General features: G+C 37.7%; 1 protein-coding gene across 2 annotated transcripts in view; it reads right to left on the bottom strand.

Annotated features, from left to right (window-relative positions):
* RAD54B (RAD54 homolog B) overlaps window positions 1-21,165 on the bottom strand; it is a 93,113-nt gene that overhangs the window by 62,958 nt on the left and 8,990 nt on the right. For both annotated transcript variants that reach the window (XM_044245290.1, XM_044245291.1), the window contains exon 3: window positions 14,628-14,796. In XM_044245290.1, coding sequence (XP_044101225.1) covers window positions 14,628-14,796 — 169 coding nt within the window. The remainder of the gene's footprint in view (window positions 1-14,627; window positions 14,797-21,165) is intronic.

Below are 21,165 nucleotides of genomic sequence, written 5' to 3'. Positions count from 1 at the left end.
TGTAGTTCTGAGGAAAAGAAAAGTATATTTGTGAGCTGGTTAGATAAATAAGAAAACATATGTTTAAAGTGAAAATTTTCATGATGCAAATCTGTGAGCATTTTTCTAATATGAATCAAAAGAAAATTTTAATTAAGAGTGATATTCAAATTGCATGCAAAAGCTACAAGAAAATTTTGAAAAATACTTTGTTGATATTCATAAATTAACTTATGATATGATGTTGATATTTATAAATTAACTTATACAATGATCATTTGAATTCAATGTTAATAATACAGATTTTGACATAGTACATTTACTTAACTTGGAAAGCCATACTTTTGAAACACATGATTTGCTTCCAAGTCAAATTGATTCTTCTAAAATAGATGAACTAGTTTTATAGATGTAGATTTGAATATAAACAATTTTAAAACTCAAGATAATGAAAAACTTTTAGCTATGCTTAGAACTTGGGTATACAAATCCATTTTTTCAATTGTATTATCAAACCTAAATACTGATCAATAATTCACAATTAAAACTCAACATCCAAACCGAGATGTATATATAAATATATACCAGCCTTCTAAGACTTAGTACTAATAGTAAATTCTGTATTAATTATACATTGAGATGATATACATATTGAGTTAAATAAAATGCATTTATAAAAATTAATTTCATCAGCTTCATTTTACTTTTTCTTAATGTGCTACTAGAAAATTTTACAATCTATCTACATGATATAGATTATATATAGACAACAGTGGTCTAGAAGGTTATGTACCAAATTATTGACAGTAACTAGTACTGGAAGGAAACTGACTTGAAGGAAAACAGTAAAAAACTATTAATTTAGTTGTATTAGTATAAAAGATTTTTTTAAATATTTTATTTCTTTATTTGACAGAGAGAGAGTACAAGCAGAGGGAGAGGCAGAAGGCAGATGTGGTGTACACGCACACATACATGCGTGTGGCATGCACAACAGACTATTACCCACCCATGAAAAAGAATGAGATCCTGTAATTTGCAATAACATAAATGGACACAAAGGGTACTATCTTAAGTGAAACAAGTCAGAGAAAGACAAATATCATATGATTTCACTCCTATGTGGAATCTAAAAAACAAGAGAACAGAAACAGACTCATAAATACAGAGAACTGGTGGTTGCCAGAGGGGAGAGGAGTGAGGAAATGGGCAAAACAGATGAAGAGGATTAAGAAGCACAAACATCCAGTTATAAAACAAATCAGTCACAAGAGATAAAACGTACAGCATGTGGAATATAGTCAATAATATTGTAATAATGTTTTATGGTGAATATATTTTACCATGGTGAGCACTAAGTAATGTATAAACTGTCAAAACACTATGCAGTACCCCTGAAACTAATCTAACATTGTATGTCGACTACACTCTAATAATAAAAATTTCTTTATTTCATTTCTAAAAAGTAAGATAGAGTGGGGTGCCTGGCTGGCTCAGTTAGTAGATCATGTGTCTCCTGATCTAGGAGTTGTGAGTTCAAGCCCGAGGTTGGGCACAAAGCCTATTAATAAATAAATATATATATATAAAAGAATATTTAAAAGAAATCAGATAAACTGATAAATGAATAGATGGATATACAACAAAGCAAATATAGTAAAATTCTAATTGTAGAATCTTGGTGATGGGCATATGGGTGCTCAAAGTACAATTCTTTCACGTTTCTTCATGTTTAAAAATCGTTTAATGTCCAAAATTATCCTTAAAAATAAAAATAGCGGTTAATATATTTTAACTCTTTAGCCACTAAAAATGTAGTAAGAATAAATTTCTAAAATAGGGGGCGCCTGAGTGGCTCAGTGGGTTAAAGCCTCTGCCTTCGGCTCAGGTCGTGGTCCCAGGGTCCTGGGATCGAGCCTCACATCGGGTTCTCTGCTCAGCAGGGAGCCTGCTTCCTCCTCTCTCTCTGCCTCTCTGCCTACTTGTGAGCTCTCTCTGTCAAATAAATAAATAAAATCTTTTTTAAAAAAATTTCTAAAATAGAATTAAGATAATTACATCTATTAAATTTAACCATAAGAAGTAACGTGGAGTAGGGGGGATTTTTTCCATGAATTTTTTCAGGCAAGAAGAGTACTGCTTTGACTACTGAAATTATTTCTAGATCTTAGGACAGTCCAAAAAAAAAAAAAAAAAAGGTAAGAATTTATGCCTTATTAATCTGTCTTAGCCCAAATTCTCTGGCAAACAGAATCTGAAACAATGATTAGAATGCTGATGGATTTATTTTGGAGTTGCTTACACAGGATATCAAGGGTTTTTTTAAAAGGGAAACTTAAGCAAGGAACTATGTAAAGCAAAGTGCTGGTTACCACTTTATAACAAGCTATGAAAAGATATAGTAGGTCACTTGGCAAATGCATCTACTTGGAACTCTCCTTGGAATATCACCTAATGGCCTATAAAAACGAAACAAAACAGAAATAAAAAAAAAAAACTTTACAATAGTCCACATAGGAAAAAAAGAGGAATAGATCCGGAAGATTCTCTCTTGTTTCCTATTTCCCACTAGTCAATGTTCATCCCACTAACAATAAACTTCACTTCACTTCCAGACTGTCATCCAGCCTCCACAAACATGCAGGGTGCTACCCCTAAGTCCCGTGATGTGATGTTTCATCCAACACCATTTCATACAGGAGAAACAGACTATTTCAGACTATGCCTCATTAGCCTGGCTGGACCATAGTCACCAAGAAGTAGGGCCCTGCTGCTCTAATTAAGCAACAGATCAGCCTACAGAGAGCAGAGCAGTCTAGGAGGAGGCACATAAGATTATGTTTAATATTTCACAGTGCAACATGTGAGTTAGATGAATCAAACAAAAAAATATGCCAAACAAAATAGCGTAAAAACCACGGTGAATCCAAACCTGAAGCATCATTCTGCTGTAACATTTATATCTCATACTTCATTGCTGTGCTTTGGTAAGAATATTCTGTGATATTAAGCTCTTGAGACAATCAAAAAAGGGATTTCAGGGTGCCTGGGTGGCTCAGTTGGTTAAGCTACTGCCTTCAGCTCAGGTCATGATCCCGGAGTTCCGGGATCAAGTCCCGCATCAGGCGCCCAGCTCCATGGGGAGTCTGATTCTCACTCCGACCTTCTCCCCTCTCATGCTCTCTCTCATTTTCTCTCTCCAATAAATAAATAAAATCTTTTAAAAAATAGATTTCAGAGATCATAGTCATCCTTACAGAATTGAAGGAGTCTGAGTTAAAAAAAAAAAGACAAACCTCAGTCCTCCTCTTGTGTTACTCCTTTCTCTTGCACAACTACCATACTCACAATACTTCTGACACAAGATGTGGGGAGGTTTTCCACACACCAAACAATTCTAGGTGTCCCACAATTTAACTCAATTCTAACACTATCTACCTGGAGGTAGCATCAGATCCCACAGGTTAAGGGCTCAGTCCCATAAGACAGGGCCCCTCCCTTCAAATGCCAATCGTGAGTCGTTACCCGTGCTTCTGACCAAGAAGCTATAAATCTGAGGCTCCCACAGCCCCAGAAATTCAAACGATTCGCTAGAGCATCTCATGGAACTCAGGACAACAGTTTACTTACTATTTGCCAGCTTATAAAAAGATATGACAGATGATACAGATGAATATCTAAATGGAAGAGATATGTAGATCAGGTTACATGGGAAGGGACACACAGCTTCCATGCCCTCTCCAGGTAGCCAGTCTCCCAGCATTTCCACATGTTCACCAACCCAGAAGCTCTCCAAGCCTCATACTATTTATAGAGCCCTCCTCACGTCATGTATGATCTACCATTTAATTCCATTTCCAACCTCCCTTCCCTCTCTGAAGGATGAGAGTAAGGCTGAAAATTCCAAGCCTGTAATCATGATTTGATCTTCCTGGCAACCATCCCCCATCTAAGAACCTACCAAGAATCACCTCCTTAGAATAAAAGAAACTACTATAGCCCAAGAAATTCAAAAGGATTTAGTAGGAACCTTATGTCAAGAACCGGAGTTAAAGACCAAATACTATAACAAACACATGCTCAGTTATCACTGAGGAGATTAGAAGGGTTGTAGGAGCTCTATGTCAGCAACTAGAGAGAGACCAATAAATATACTTTATATTATCTCACAGAGTCAAATTATAAAACTTACTGCAATCATGCTACATGAATCATACCTACTCTATACGGTCTAGATTTACATACATCTTCATACATCAAACAGCTCCCTATTTGGCCAAGTTTTGTTATGGGGGTAACATATTTTGAATGAGGGGCACCTGGATGGCTCAGTAGGTAGAGCGGGCAACTCTTGATCTCAGGGTTGTGAGTTTGAGCCCCATGATGAGATGAGTGTAGAGATTACTTAAAAATAGAATCTTTAGGGGTGCCTGGGTGGCTCAGTGGGTTAAAGCCTCTGCCTTCGGCTCAGGTCATGATCCCAGGGCCCTGGGATTGAGACCCGCATCAGGCTCTCTGCTCAGTGGGGAGCCTACTTCTTCCTCTCTCTCTCTCCCTGCCTCCCTCTCTGCCTACTTGTGATCTCTGTCAAATAAATTAAAAATTTTTTAAAAAATAGAATCTTTAAAAAAAACTTACTTTGAACTAAAGGAACCTCTGCCCCAGAAGCTGGTTGGCAGGAACCTAGCCTTTAAATTTTGTATACTAAAAATATGGCTACAGCACTCATGTTTATTTCAGCCATCTTTTCAATTAATCATTTTTCAGCACAGTTAACATTATGGATGTCAGTGGTGTCCTACTAACATCCATTCCACTCTATTGTGCAGCAGCCAGGAAATTAGGATGAGATAGCTCTCACTTCCAAGGACAGGGCTGAAGAATGTGTGTCTGATTGGTACACTGATGATTCTCAGAAACCAGTAAGTCTTCTTTATAGTAGTAATATAGGTCTAATGTTAGGAAACCCTTTTCTAATGTTAGGAAAGTGGCATAATTTCATAATTTCAGAATGAAATTAAGAGATCTTATTTAATGATTATGAGTAGGGAGCATCTGCCTTCCATCAGATAGATGAGGAAAAGGAAGTATACAGCCCCAATGGTTGTTGAAATCCATACTTAACATGAGGGAAGCCAGTTTAACAATGAAACCAATCCTATGGAGAATGACAGATGAAAAAAGAGAAAGACACTGGGCTCATGAGGGTATCCTTTAGACTGCTATACCAGTCAACCCTGAAGCCTGAAATTTCAATAGCTATACATGCCAATAAAATTCAATTATATAAGCCAGTATTTTTATTAATACTTACACTAAAAGCATATTAACTGATATTTAAAATTGTGCTTTCTTTCCGTTGTGCTTATCCCATTTGCTTATTTTGTCTTGCTTAAATCACCATTTCACATTTTGTGTTTAAGACTGACATATATACATTGATTGATTGATTGATTGTGGGAGGAAAGAGAGACAGCATGAGCAAGAGGAGGAGCAGAGGGAGAGGGAGAAAGAGAATCCCACACAGACTCTGCACAAGCACGGAACATGGTGCAGGGCTCAATCCTGACCCTGAGATCTTGATCTGAGCCAAAATCAAGAGGCAGACCCTTAACCAATTGAGTCACCCAGTCACCCCATATTTTGTTTTTAAATTAGGACTCAGAGAAGAGGCAAAATACGAACACAATTCAGTCCCCCAAAAGTAGAAGCTGAACACCATTATTATTTCAATTATTCTACGTGAGCCCTCCCAAAAGCATAAAGCAGATTTCCAGATTAAAGTTCTGCGCCAGGGGCGCCTGGGTGGCTCAGTGGGTTAAGCCTCTGACTTCGGCTCAGATCATGATCTCAGGGTCCTGCGATTGAGTCCCTCATCGGGCTCTCTGCTCAGCAGAGAGTCTGCTTCCCCCTCTCTCTCTGCCTGCCTCTGCCTACTTGTGATCTCTCTCTCTGTGTCAAATAAATAAATAATCTTAAAAAATAAAAAATAAAGTTCTGCTCAAACAGGAATACTCCCAATTCAAGCAACCGAGAAGTGTAGACCAAACTTAACATGCTTAATATGCTAGGCAATGAAGAGGCTTTCCAATAGACCTTAGTAAATACATCCCACAAAGTTTATACATCGATAGTTTATAGCCTTGGGAGGAAGGATGGCAAGAGTTATAAGACTATTTGAGAAATTCAGTAAAGCTCCTTAGGAAAATGCACATGTCTCCCTCTGTTTTAACTGTCTCCCTATTTACCTAGCTGGTGAGAAAGGATTCCTGTTCTAGAGTTACAAGGATGGCCAAACACACAACACTTGATACTGGACAGGTACAGATCAATAGCAGTTACATACACTCACGGAGTGGGGGAGGAAGACCGCCACTCTCATGGAAGGCCACAGAGGGACTGCCCTCCAAAACAAAGTGAACCAGTAGGGGTGTGGGAAGCAGGCTTTGCAGTACCAAGAGGGTGAGGTGTCCCTTGGCTCCTAGAAGATGTGACTGACTTGTTTAAATAATTCTGCAGCTGGCAGGGAAATGAAAGCTGTTATCCACAGATAAGCAGAAACTGCACCTGATCTAGTTAGTAAGAAGCGTTGTTTAGCTAGGGGATCTTATCCTCAGGAACAGAGTAGGAAAGAGAACTTGTAGTTAGGCATTTCAAGACCCTCCTGATTTTATCAGGCATCAAGGAGCATATAATACTGATTTAATTTTTGGCATTACAAAACACCCTCCTCTACAGACAGACACACACACACACACACACACACACACATAAAAGCACACCCCTCTCGAATCCATATCCATATTAATTAAGAACCACTCTTCAATATGTATATCTAATCGTTGCCTTTCCCCATGCACCCTGTGTCTTACAAAAGAGTAGGCAATGCTGGATACCCAGAAGAGAATTTGGTAACTCAATCTCCTACAGATATGGTCCTGGATAATACCTAGTTGTTTCAAATGTGCTTCAAGATGAATCTGCAAAAGTTAATGGACAAATAAATGGGGAGAAGGAAAAGCTCTTGCTTACAGCAGAATGCCAACTAAAAAATACAGATGGAATTAGAAAATCTCAACAGTCATGATTTAAGCAAGAGAAAGATAAAACTACTAGGTGAACAAATAAAAAATATTGACACCGTTTCAAAGGATCTCCCCACAGATACTTAATAAGTACAAAAGCAAAAATAATACCTTTATACTGAAGAAACTTGGCAGATACTAATTTATTTAAATAACTGAACTTAGTATCACTAATAATGGAATAAATTGACATCATATGACCCCTAATGTTATACCAAGAATTATTTTTGTGATATTCCTGCTGAAAATGTATACCTGAATCTATTCATAAGAAAACATCATAAGGAATTAGCTATTCATAAATCAAACATTTATAGAATGTGAAACATTCTATAAATGATTGGCCTCAGGGCACATGGGTGGCTCAGTCAGTTAAGTATCTGCCTTCAGCTCAAGTCATGATCCCAGGGTCCTGGAGTCGAGCCCTCTATCCAGCTTCCCTACTCAGCGGGGAGCCCGCTTCTCCCTCTCCCCTGCCCACCATTCCCTTGTTTGTGCTCTCTCTTTGTCAAATGAATAAATAAAATCTTTAAAAGTAAATAAATGAAAAAAATTGTTCTGGATTTAAAAAGACTAAAAGGACATGACAAATACAACACATAAGCCTTGACTAGTAGGAAAAAATGTTTACTTATTCCTTTTTTAAATCAATTTTTTTTTTTTAAGATTTTATTTATTTATTTGACAGAGAGAAATCACAAGTAGATGGAGAGGCAGGCGGGGGGGGGGGGAGCAGGCTCCCTGCTGAGCAGAGAGCCCGATGCGGGACTCGATCCCAGGACCCTGAGATCATGACCTGAGCCGAAGGCAGCGGCTTAACCCACTGAGCCACCCAGGCGCCCCTACTTATTCCTTTTTTAAATTCATTTTTTATATGAAGGACATCACTGGGACAAGAGGAAAGAGTTGAATAGGATCGTTGGATCAGAGGGTAAAACTGTATCAAAGTAAACTTCCTGATTCTGATGGTTGCACTCTTGTACTTTATTATATAGAAGACTGCTCTTGTTTAGGAAATATAGACTGAAGAATTTATAAAGTGATGAGCATCATGTCGGTAACTTATTCCCAACTGGTTCAGAAAAATTACACACATGGGGCGCCTGGGTGGCTCAGTGGGTTAAGCCGCTGCCTTCGGCTCAGGTCATGATCTCAGGGTCCTGGGATCGAGCCCCACATGGGGCTCTCTGCTCAGCAGGGAGCCTGCTTCCTCCTCTCTCTCTCTCTGCCTACCTCTCTGCCCACTTGTAATCTCTCTCTGTCAAATAAATAAATAAAATCTTAAAAAAAAATAAATAACCGTTTAAAAAAAAAAAATTACACACATGAATGCAGTAAAATTTGTGGAAGTTCTTTGTACTATTCTTAAACTTTTCTGTAAGTTTGAAACAGTCTCAAAATATAACATTAAAAAGTTTAACTTAAAAGGCACAGCAAGCTCAGCTGGTTAAGTGTCCAACTCTTGATTTTGGCTTAGGCCATGATCTCAGGGTCTTGAGATCGAGACCCGAGCTCAGCAGGAGTCTGCTTGAGATTCTGTCTCCCTCTCCCAGTGCCCCTCCCCCGTTCCTGCATGTGCACACTAAATAAATAAAGGCACAACAAAATGACATTTTTTGACAATTAGATTATCAAATACCAAAAAGTAGAAGTATATATTCATGTATAGCTTGAGCATCACAATAAATAATACATGCATTGCTCATATATTGCTGGTGAAAGGATAAACATCTAACCTCTTCAGAAGGCACTTCATCACTATCCATCAAAATGATAAATGCACATACCTTGAAACCAGTACCCTACTTCAAGGTATTTATCCTACGAATATATTCTCACATATGTATCTAATATACAGACATTAACTGTAGCTTTGCTTGTAAAAACAAAAGATACCAAATAATATAAATATTCCTTAATAAAACACTGGTTAAGTATATATGGCATATCCATAATGATGAAATATTAATAGCTTTTCAAAACCATAAGGTAGTTCTATGGGGCACCTGAGTGGCTCAGTCAATTGAGCGAAGAACCCTTGATTTCAGGTCAGGTCATGATCTCAGGGTCCTGGGATGGAGTACCATGTATGGCTCTGTGCTCAGCAGAGGGTATGCTTGAGTACCCTGAGATCATGACCTGGGCTAAAGGCAGACACTTAACCAACTGAGCCAACCAGGCATCCCTACAAGCTTTTTCTTCAACAGGGCATACAATGGATCAATTGTTTGATCATCTTCTTTTTTTTTTTCTTTTAAGATTTTTTTTTACTTATTTGAGACAGAGAGAGGTAACAAGAGAGAGCATGAGCAGGGAGGAGTGGGAGAAACAGACTCCCCACTAAGCAGAGAGCATGATGCAGGGCTTAATCCCAGTACCCTGAGATCATGATCTGAGCTTAACCAACTGAGCCACCCAGGTGCCCCAACTGTTTAACTATCTTAAGTAAACCTGCATTTGATAGGAGTATAACACTAACACATTCTGTCCACCTCTGTTCTCATTTGAAGACATGAAAATTTATAATTATAAGGTGGCCATGCAAAAATACCAGCATATGCTTATATGCATTTATTCGTATCAGCTAAAAGAAAACAAAAAATTCTAAGCTTCTCCAAGAATTTATAAACCCAAGAAGGCATCCAAACATTCCCAAGGACTTCAATTCCAAATGAAAAATACTTATCTAATATCCACGAAGACTTTATCACTCCCTTTTTTTATCCTTCATCTTCCCCTCTTCACTACATCATTCCTTACAGCCTATAACATACTACTTTTAGGGGCGCCTAGGTGGCTCAGTGGGTTAAAGCCTCTGCCTTGGCTCAGGTCATGATCCCAGGGTCCTGGGATCGAGCCCCGCATGGGGCTCTCTGCTCAGCAGGGAGCCTGCTTCCTCCTCTCTCTCTCTGCCTGCCTCTCTGCCTACTTGTGATCTCTGTCAAATGAATGAATAAAAATCTTTAAAAAAAAAAATATACTACTTTTAAAAAACAGTAACTGGGGCGCCTGGGTGGCTCAGTGGGTTAAGCCACTGCCTTCGGCTCAGGTCATGATCTCAGGGTCCTGGGATCGAGTCCCGCATCGGGCTCTCTGCTCAGCAGGAAGCCTGCTTCCTCCTCTCTCTCTCTGCCTGCCTCTCTGCCTACTTGTGATCTCTCTCTGTCAAATAAATAAATAAAATCTTTAAAACAAACAAACAAACAGTAACTGGAGGAGCACCTGGGTGGCTCAGTCAGTTAAGCGGCTGCCTTAGGCTCAGGTCATGTTCCTAGGAACCTGGGATCGAGCCTCGCATCGGGCTCCCTCCTTGCCAGAGAGTCTGCTTCTCCCTCTTCCTCTGCCTATTGCTCTGCCTATTTGTGCGCTCTCTGTCAAATAACTAAATTAAAAAAAAAGAAGAAGAAGAAGAAGAACAGTAACAGGGGAGCCTGGCTGGCTCAGTCAGTATGGTGTTCAACTCTTGATCTCAGGGTTGTGGATTCAAGCCCCATGTTGGGTGCAGAGATTATAAGTAAAAAAATAAAATCTTAAAAAAATAAATAAATAAATAAATAAATAAAATCTTAAACAACAAAACCTCTCTGGTCCCATGCTCTCTCTCAGGATACTATTCTTTCCCTTCACAACCAAATTTATTTTTACATACTTCATTTATTTATATTCAGTGACTCCATTTACCTGTTTCCATTCATTAATTATCTATTACAATATGACTTTTGTTCCATTTTTTGAAACTGTTTCCTCAAATATTACCAAACCCTGAAAACTATAATATTCCAGTAGCTTATTCTTGACTACTTGACTTCTCTGAAGCATTTCAGAGCCAAAGGACTTATCCAAGGGACTCTGCCACAAATTTTCCAAGATCCTTTCATTCAGTCATAATATGTTTTTTTCTAATTCATACTATCTGATTTAAAACCTGAAAAAGGGAAAGTTCCTGCCTTCGTATTCACACTTTAGTCAGATAAATAAATAAATTACAAAACAAGACAGTGTGGATGAACAGTTTGAGAGAAAATGAGAAGGAATTAGAAAGAATGAAACAATTTCTGTTTCTAAAGAAAGTAAGTTTTGTTCTGAATATTAGGAGGACCAAGGCTTCCTGTATCAGTTTCTGAGGACTGCCATAACAAAGTACCAAATACTAGGTGGCTTAAAACCACAGAATTCATTCTCTCAAAATCTGAAGACCAGAAATTCAAAATCAAGGTGTCGGCAAAGGCTTTCTCTCTCTGCAGATTTCAGAAAAGAATCTTTCCTTGCCTCTTTCTAGCTTCTGGTGGTTGCCAATGGTCCTTGGTGACCCTGGGCTTGCAGCTGTATTACTCCAATCTCTGACTTGATCATCATGTGGCCTTGTCACCTCATAAGGACACCATCCATTAGATTTAGGATCCACCCTAACACAATATGACCTTATCTTAAGTTGATTACAACTGCAAAGCCCCCATTGCCGAATAAGGTTGCATTCGCAAGTACCAGAGGTTAGGACTTAAAACACATCATTTTAGGACACAATTAATTGAACCAACTGTATTTCTCCTTTAATTTTCTCAAGCCAAGGCAAAGAATAGAGGCTGCAGACAAGACCCAAAAAATTTAAAAAAATTTTTTTTAAGTTTTTTTTTAAAGACAGAAAAGGGCCCTTCTAGCACAACCTCCAAAAAGGCATTTACCCTGAGCCATGGATGAAGTCATTAGTGGTAGGCCTGATGTGAAATGTTGGGATCCAGGAGCAGTCAAGAAACCATTCTTGAGATGTCTTTGGTGCAAAAAAGGTGGTTTTATTAGAGCACAGAGACAAGATCGTGGACAGAAGGAGCTGCAATGGGGTTGTGAGGAGTGGCTGATTATATACTTTCAAGATGGAAGGAGTTTAGGGATAGTGTAATCTCTAAGGAATTTGGAAGAAAGCTTGCCAGGACCTTGAAGGGCTAGCTATTATTAAGAAAAAGTCATTTACTACTGTCTAGTATAACCTTAGTCATGAGACCCTTCAGAGGTACATCAGTGGGCCACATGCGTGCAGGATGATTGCTAACATGTATCTTGGCAGGTGGGGGTTAAGAAAAAGGAGTTTCCAAACAGATTTTTATGTGTTGAAGGCTTACAAGATCCTGGAGGTAGGGCTTATGCCAAGCTAAGGTTGCCTTTTGCCCTTAGTAAAGTATTAACATTGAGGCACTTGAGTTCCTTGAGGAACGTCACTCTACCTGTCCCAAATACTTGTCAGTGTGCTGTAAGCTGTAAGGAAATTTAATCTTTTTTTTCTCCTGCCTTTGTTCTCCACATCAGACCTACACCTTCATTCTCACATAAGGACTATTACCTGCAAAGGTGCTGGGTTATAAAGAGACCTGAAATGCCCAGTGAAGTTCAGTGGAATGAAAATATACTCATTAGGGCACTTTCAGTTGAGAAAGAAACCAAACTTAAGCAAGCTTAGGCAAAAATGATATTACTGGGGCGCCTGGGTGGCTCAGTGGGTTAACGCCTCTGCCTTCGGCTCAGGTCAGGGTCCTGGGATGGAGTCCCACATCAGGCTCTCTGCTCCATGGGAAGCCTGCTTCCTCCTCTCTCTCTGCCTGCCTCTCTGCCTACTTGTGATCTCTGTCAAATAAATAAATAAATAATCTTTTTTAAAAAATTATATTACTGATGAAGTAGATATTAAGTATTATGTATTATTAAGAAATCTTAAGAAATACACGCTGAGGGGTACCTAGGTAACTCAGTCGTTAAGCATCTGCCTTCAGCTCAGGTCATGATCCCAGGGACCTGGGATCAAGCCTTGCATCAGGCTCCCTGCCTGGCAGGAAGCCTGCTTCTCCCCCTCCCATTCCTCCTTGTGTTGCCTCTCTCACTGTGTCTCTGTCAAATAAATAAAATCTTAAAAAAAAAAAAAAAGAAAGAAAGAAAGAAATACATGCTGAAGTATTAAGGGATGATATGGCATAACATCTGCAACTTATTTTCAAATGATCCAGGAAAAAAATGGACATATGGGGGGAAGGAGGAAAGCAAAATGTTAACAACTATAGTATTTAGGATGATAATTATTCTTTCAACTTCTCTACATGCAGGAAATTTTTCAAAATAAACAGATGATGAGGGAAAATGAGGACATATTTTAACTGGGACAAACAGGCTTGGACCCCACTTCGGGGAGGAGGGTGGATCGAGGATTAAAAAGATGTAAAAAGGTGAATTATACTACACAGATCTCTCATCTCCATACTTTTTCTACATAAAACACTCCTCTCCAGTAATCCACCATAGAAAGCAAGATGTTTCTCACAATGTTCTTTTCCCCAATTAACCTCTCTCTGAATGCGAGGCAGGAGGGTGTCAGGAGGTTGGCAAAGGGCCCCCAGTCCAGTAAATGTATTAAATCAGAGAAGGGATTAAGGGATTAAGGGTTGAGTAAATTAACTCCCTCTTCAATTTATCTTAACTCTTAACTCCCTTCTCATATTTAGCAGGTTAAAGAGTGAGAAACTATAGAACAAAAATACAGCAGCAAATCAGTAACAAGGAATGTATTACAGCCTAAATATCATTCCCTAGTGAAGAGATTAGCCACCATAATAGAAAAAGAAAGAGAAATAGATGGATCATTATCTGTCACAGGCTTGGCAGTAGAGAAGAAAACCTGGGAGAACAGGATATTCATTTAACAAAGATGGAAGAAAAATAAAAGGAAGGACAAGGAAAAAAGAAATAAGGAGAGAGCAAATCAATGAGACAGTGCAGCTGCTAAACTGCCATACCCAGAGCTGTCTTTAGGGATCTCAGATCCCTATAAAAAGTGCTTCTCAACTTTGTCCTGACACCAGTCACAGCTTTTGAAAAATTATAAGGAACACATAAACGAAACTAGGAATCCTAGTCAGTTGGGAAAATAGAGAATTCTTTTCTCCCTCAACAAGAAATAAACCCATTCATAGGTAAAATTTATTAATCCTCACAAATATCAAGAACTTCCTTCAAAATGTTAAGAAATCTTACTGATTTGTACTGGTATATTAAGCATGACAATTACTCTTCTGTAGACCAGCAGATGGGGCTCTCTCCCTGAATCTGTTTATTCAACCAAAAAAATGAATGTTATTTGGAAAAATGTAGTCTTATGTTGTCTTTCGAAGGCCAAATAAGCATCAGTAAACAACCCTATTTATTGTTTTAATTACTTCTAAAATATTAATTTCTAAGAGATAAAAAAAGAAACAATCATTATTTTGACTCAATTCAACAAAGCAGGGAGGAAGCTCTGTTAAATCCTTGGTTCTCCTTCAGTTATGTACCCTTATAATGCAAATACTTGACCAACAAGTTCACAATGAACAGTCTTAAATATCTATTACAAAGTAGAAGATTTGAACTACATGGCTATTAACCCAATCAATAAAGAAATTATGACCAAAAAAATCTGAATTGCCAACAATCTAGAGGTTTTACAACACTTCAATATAACATTCATTCTTGAAACAGTCAATTTAAATAATACTACACTACAACTGGTCAAGTGTAAACCTAATCAATAAAAAGAAGTCTTACCTGTATGAGGTGGATCTAACGTTGCCATTACAGATGCTTCAGAATAGTGTTTTCCACTGTTATTATGCCCACGATTAATTTCTCTAGAGCTTCCATCAGTAGACAGATTTGAACTGCATATTCTGGGATTATTTTGTAACTGGAGAAAGGTATTCTTACTTGCAACAGCCTAAAAAAAGAGAAGATATATTTTATGCAGAAATTAAATCTAATTTCCCATATTTTTACACAGCAGATTCCTAATTTAAAATATAAACTACCAGTTTCTCTATATCTTAATAGGGAATAGATATTTTAAAATAAATTTTAAAGTTAAGAACAGGGGTGCCTAGCTGGCTCATTTGGATAAGCGGCTGGCCTTCAGCTCAGATCATGATTTTGGGGTCCTGGGATCAAGCCCAACATTAGGGTCCACACTCAGTGGGGATTCTGCTTCTCCCCCTCCCTCTGCCCATCCCCCATGCTCACACACACACATACACTCTCGCTCTCTCTCAAATAAATAAAATCTTAAAAAAGAAAAAAGTTAAAAATAGAACTACCGTGTGATCCAGCAATGGCACTACTAGGTATTTACCCAAAGAATATAAAAACATTAATTTAAAGGGATACATGTACTCCCCCATGTTTATAGCAGTCTTATTTATGATAGCCAGGATATGGAAGCAGCCCAAGTGTCTATCAACTGACGAATGGATAAAGATATGTGGTATCTGTGTATATACATGGAATATTATTCAGCCATGAAAAAGAATAAAATCTTGCCATTTGCAATGACATGGATGGAGACAGAGTATAAAGCTAAGTGAAATAAGTTAACGACAAATATCATATGATTTCACTCATATGTGGAATTTAAGAAAAAAATGAGCAAAGGGGAATAAAAAGAGCAAGAGAAAAACCAAGAAACAGACTCTTAACCATAGAGAATAAACTGTTACCAGAGGGGAGATATAGAGGGATGGGTTTAAAATAGGTGATGGAGATTAAGGAGTATATGTCATGATGAGCACTGAGTGATTAAAATAAAAACACAGGGACGCCTGGGCAGCTCAGTCGCTTAAGCCACTGCCTTCAGCTCAGGTCATGATCTCAAGGTCCTGCATTAGGTTCCTTGCTTGGCAGGGAGCCTGCTTCTCTCTCCACCTCTGCCTGCTTGTGCGCGTGCGCTCTCTCTCTCTCTCTGACAAATAAATAAATAAATAAAATCTTTAAAAAATAAAATAAAAACACAAGGGGCACCTGGCTGGCTCATTCAGCAAAGCACGCAACTCTCAATCTCAGGGTTGTAAATTCAAGCCCCATGTTGGATGTAGAGATTACTTAAAAACAAAATCTTTGGGGCATCTGGGTGGCTCAGTGGGTTAAAGCCTCTGCTTTCAGTTCAGGTCATGATCTCAGGGTCCTGGGATCAAGCCCCGCATCAGGCTCTCTGCTCAGTGGGGAGACTGCTTCCCCCGCCCCCCTGCTTCCCTCTCTGCTTACTTATGATCTCTGTCAAACAAATAAATAAAATCTTTTTTTAAATCTTTAAAAATAAAAACTTTTAAAAAAATGAGTAGGGAGGAACTGGGCAGGAAGTTGAAGAAGTAAAAATGAAATAAGATTGGTCATGAATTGACATCTGTTGAAGGTACATAAGGGTTTTTTTTTTTATATATAAACTATCTTCTCTATTTTTGTATATGTATTTGTTTTCTATTGCTGTTGTAAAAAGCTACCACAAATTTAGTGGCTTAAGGCAATGTAAAAAATTATCATTTTATAATTCTGTATGTAAGAACTCTAACTTGGGTCTTACTGGGCTAAAATCAAGGTGATCAGTAGGGATGCAACCCTTTCTGGAAGCTCTGGAGAGAATATATTTCCTTGTCTTTGCAGACTTCTACGTCATTTTTTGGCTTGTGGTCCCCTTCCCCTATCCTCAAAGCCTCTGCATCTCTCTGACCCTGCTTCCCTAACCACATCTAACACTCTGTTCTGTCTCCCTCTTATTGAGCACATCCAGATAATCCAGGATAACCTCCCAATCTTTAACATTAATGACTTAGTCTAACTTCCTTTTGCCATATAAGGTAACATATTCACAGGATTAAAATATGGATGTTTTTGGAAGTCCATTTTTCTGCCTACCAGACTATGTTTAATTGTTTTCTTTTAAGATTTGAGAGAGAGCACGTGCATGCAAATGGGGGTAGAGGGAGAGAGAGCATCCCAAGAAGACACCCACTGAGCAGGGAGCCCAAGGCAGGCTTGACCCTGAGATCATGACCTGAGCCAAAATCAATAGTCAATCATTCAACCACTGAGCCACCCTGACACCCCTGAATCTTTTAAATATAACTCGCAATAACAGACACAGTTGTCATATCCCTGTAAATACTTATTAAAATAAATTTCAAAGGCATTCAAAAAACCTATCTTGTAAGATTTTACAGTAAGTCATAGTAATATACTAATGAATACCATAATTTTACTTTTACATAATTTCAAACTTAAAGAAACATTATAGAAATAAATACAAGGAAATCCTAGATGACATTTGCCAAGATTTACCAATTGTTTACATTTTGCTTCATTTGTTTTCCTTTCCTCCCTTTCTCCCTTTCTTTCTTTGTGTGTCTGTCTATATGTGTTTTGGGCCCAGCACACTTCCACTGCATGACTCTGCTTGTCTGTATATGTCAATATCTGAGATCAAACTGGAGACACTGTGCTCCTTTACCTCTAAATATTTCAAGATGTGTTTACAAAGATCAAAGTCACTCTTCCACAATCACAGTAAAATTATCAAGATCAGGATTTCTTATTGGTATATTATGTAACCCACAGTCCATATTCAAATTCAGTCATTTTTCCCAATATTATCATTTATAGTGTTTTCCCTAAGCCAGGATCCAATCCCAGATGACATATTACATCTAGTAAGCATATTTCTGTAGTCTCTAATCTAGAATAATTCCTTAACCTTTACTTGTCTTTTGGGATTTTGACACTTTTAAAGAGTATAGGCCAATTATTTCCTAGAATGTCCCAATATGGACTGTCTCGTGTTTCCTTATAATTAGCTTCAGGTTACGCCATTTGGACAGAAATACCATAGTTCGTCATATCAAGACGCACATAGTATCCGTTTGTCCCATTACTGTAAGTATATACTAGATAAAAGTAGTATCTGCTAGGTCTCCCTGGAAAGTCAGTATTTTTCCCTTTGTAATTTTTTTAAAATATATAGTGAGGAGATGGTTGAGTCTATTCAAATACCCTGGGGAGCTTGGGTAACTCAGTTAAGTGCCCAAGTCTGAATCTCAGTTCAGGTCCTGATCTCTAGGTTGTGAGTTCAAGCACCACACTGGGCTCCACACTGGGTGTGGGGCCTACTTTTAAAAAAGTAATTAATTAGATTAAGGTGTGCATATGTGTGTGTGTACACATATATATACATACTATTTCCTTAAACATTCACCCACTAGTTTTGGTATCTACTGAAATTTTTTTTTTTTTTTTTGAAAACACAAATGACTGTCTAATGCCAACAACTGCTGCAGAAAGCAAGACAGGTGAGTAGGAACATAAGTGGTTCTAGCCAATGTCCATGCATCTAGGAAGTAGTGACATTTGTGGTTCTCAAACTTCCTTCTAGAGTTCATACTGACCAGTCCCTTAAATTGTTTTAAGAATTACAGATTCTGAAAAAAAAAAAAAAAAAATTACAGATTCTGTTCCATGGGTTGAGAACTAATATGTAAACTCTTTGTTATAGAGTACACTAATATTAAATGTCTTAATTCCATTTTAAAATCCTAGTATATTGTAGCTGGTTAAGAGTTCCCATATAACAAATATGCAACTTAAAAGCCCTCTTTTAGGAGGGTATGTGATATGGTGAGTGCTGTGAAGTGTGTAAATCTGGCGATTCACAGACCTGTACCCCTGGGGCTAATAATACATTATATGTTTATAAAAAAATAAAAATAAATAAAAAATAAAAGCCCTCTTTTATCCCCAGAAATAATTCATAAGCAAATATTGTTGTGTGCTAACAAGCTCCTTTAATTGGAATATCAAAAGCAGTTTTCTCTTCAGCCCTGGCTTAAAGATATCCCTATATTTTTTTAATTGAGTTTAATTGACATAAAACATTAGTTTCAGATGTACAACAGTAATGATTCAGTATTTGTATACATTGCAAACTGATCACCATAATAAGTTTAGTTAAATCCATCACCATACACAGTTACAAAATTTTTCTTCTTGTGATGAGAACTTTTAAGATCTATTTCTTTGTAACTTAGGGCATCCACTGACATCTTCTAACACCATCACTTCCATTATTATGATTTAGCATTCCACTTTAAGATCTTAGCTTACTCTTCTCCCCATATATTTTACTTCTACTAGTAAAGATTGAGACTCCTGTATAATTCAATTAGCATATTTATTTTGACACTCATTTTTGTTCCAGATTTTGTATTTATCAGACCAAACAAATAAAAACCCCTGAAGTTATCAAAACAATATTATTTTCATCTAAGATGAGAAATAATTTAAGAACAAAAATTTAGGAATGGGCTAGACTAAGGAGAAGTTTACTAGAGTGAACTGCTAAGGCTTCTCAAGTTGCCTTGCTTAAAACAGCTGTATAATTTCAAAAATGCCTATTTCAAAAATGCCTAGTTTTTAAAAATAACTATTTATTTTCCTGATAGAATTAAAAGAAGAAAAGAGTAAATCAATGGTTTTGATCTCAAATTAGTCCTTAGAAACTACATTAAAAAATAAACCTTAAGACAATGGTGTCAAAACGATTAATGGTTAAAGAAGAATCTTTTTAACATCCTGGAACAACACAGTATCCATATACAAAAGAATGAAGTTGGACCCCTACCTCACACCACATACAAAAATGAACTCAAAAATGGGACAGACTGGGGACGCCTGGGTGGCTCAGTGGGTTAAAGCCTCTGCCTTCGGCTCAGGTCATGATCTCAGGGTCCTGGGATCGAGCCCTGCATTGGGCTCTCTGCTCAGCAGGGAGTCTGCTTCTCTCTCTTTCTCTCTCTCTCTCTGCCTGCCTCTCTTCCTACTTGTGATTTCTGTCTGTCAAATAAATAAATAAAATCTTTAAAAAAAAATGGGACAGACTAAAATGTAAGAACTAAAACTACAAAATTCTTAGAATACATGAGACAAGGGGGAAAAATTCTGTATGTACAGTGACAGATGATAATTACACTTATTACAGTAATCATTTCATAATATCTACAAATATCAAACCATTATGTTGTATACCTGAATATAATGCTGTATGTCAATCACACCTCAATAAAAAACAAATGAGTTTGTTTTGTTTTAAGATTTTTAAGTAATTCTCTACATTCAACATGGGGTTCAAACTCATGACTCATTAACAATCACATGCTCTACTGACTGAGCCAACTAGGCACACCAAAAAAACAAATTAATTTTAAAAATAAATAAAATACAGGAGTGCTTGGGTGGCTCAGTTTGTTAAGCATCCAACTCTTGGTTTCAGCTCAGGTCTTAATCTCAGGGTCACGAGATTGAGTCGCATGTCTGGGAGTGGAGCCTGCTTAAGATTCTCTCTCTCTCTCTACCAAATCTCCCTCTCTAAAAAATAAATCAATTAATAAAATCAGATACAGGCATAACTCTTCATGACCTTCTTAAATAAAATACCAAAATCATAAGTACCAACACCAAAAAAATTAGACAAATTGGACTTAATCAAATTTAAAACTTCCGTGCTACAAATGATACTATCAAGAAAGTAAATAATCAACAGAATGGGAGAAAATATTTGCAAATAGTATATCTAAGGGACCTGTAGCTAAATATATATATTTTTTTTTAATATTTTTATTTATTTATTTGACAGATAGAGACAGCAAGAGAGGGAACACAAGCAGGGAGAGTGGAAGAAGGAGAAGCAGGCTTCCCACTGAGCAGGAAGCCAGATGTGGGGCTCGATCCCAGGACCCTGGGATCATGACTTGAGCCGAAGGCAGATGCCCAATGACTGAACCACCCAGGACTCCTAAAATATATTTTTTAAAATAGCACTCTTGGGGTGCCTGGTTGGCTCAGTTAATGAAGCATGGGACTTATGATCTCAGGGTTGTGAATTCAAGCCCCATGTTAGATGTAGGGATTAATAAAAAAATTAAAGTTAAATTTTAAAAATATCTTAAAAAAGAAAAACTCTTACAACTCTAACAAAAAGTAAATAATACAATTTTACAAAGGTCAAAGGATCTAGGGGCACCTGGGTGGCTCAGTTAAACATCCAACTCTTGCTTTTGACTCAGGTCATGATCTCGGGGTCCTGGGATCAAGTCCCACACTGGGATCTACGTTCAGCATGGAGTCTGCTGGAAAATATCTCTCTCTCTCTCCCCTCCCACCCCGCCCTTCCCTGCTCTCTAAAATAAATGAATAAATCTTTTAAAAAACAGACAAAGGTCAAAGGATCTGAATAGTCCAAAGAAGATATCCAAATGGCCAATAAGCACATGTA

This window comes from Neovison vison, chromosome 4, assembly GCF_020171115.1.
Source record: "Neovison vison isolate M4711 chromosome 4, ASM_NN_V1, whole genome shotgun sequence".
Classification (NCBI taxonomy): Eukaryota; Metazoa; Chordata; class Mammalia; order Carnivora; family Mustelidae; genus Neogale; species Neogale vison.
The sequence above is the reverse complement of the archived record's forward strand: the minus strand, read 5'-3'. Positions and strand labels throughout refer to the sequence as shown.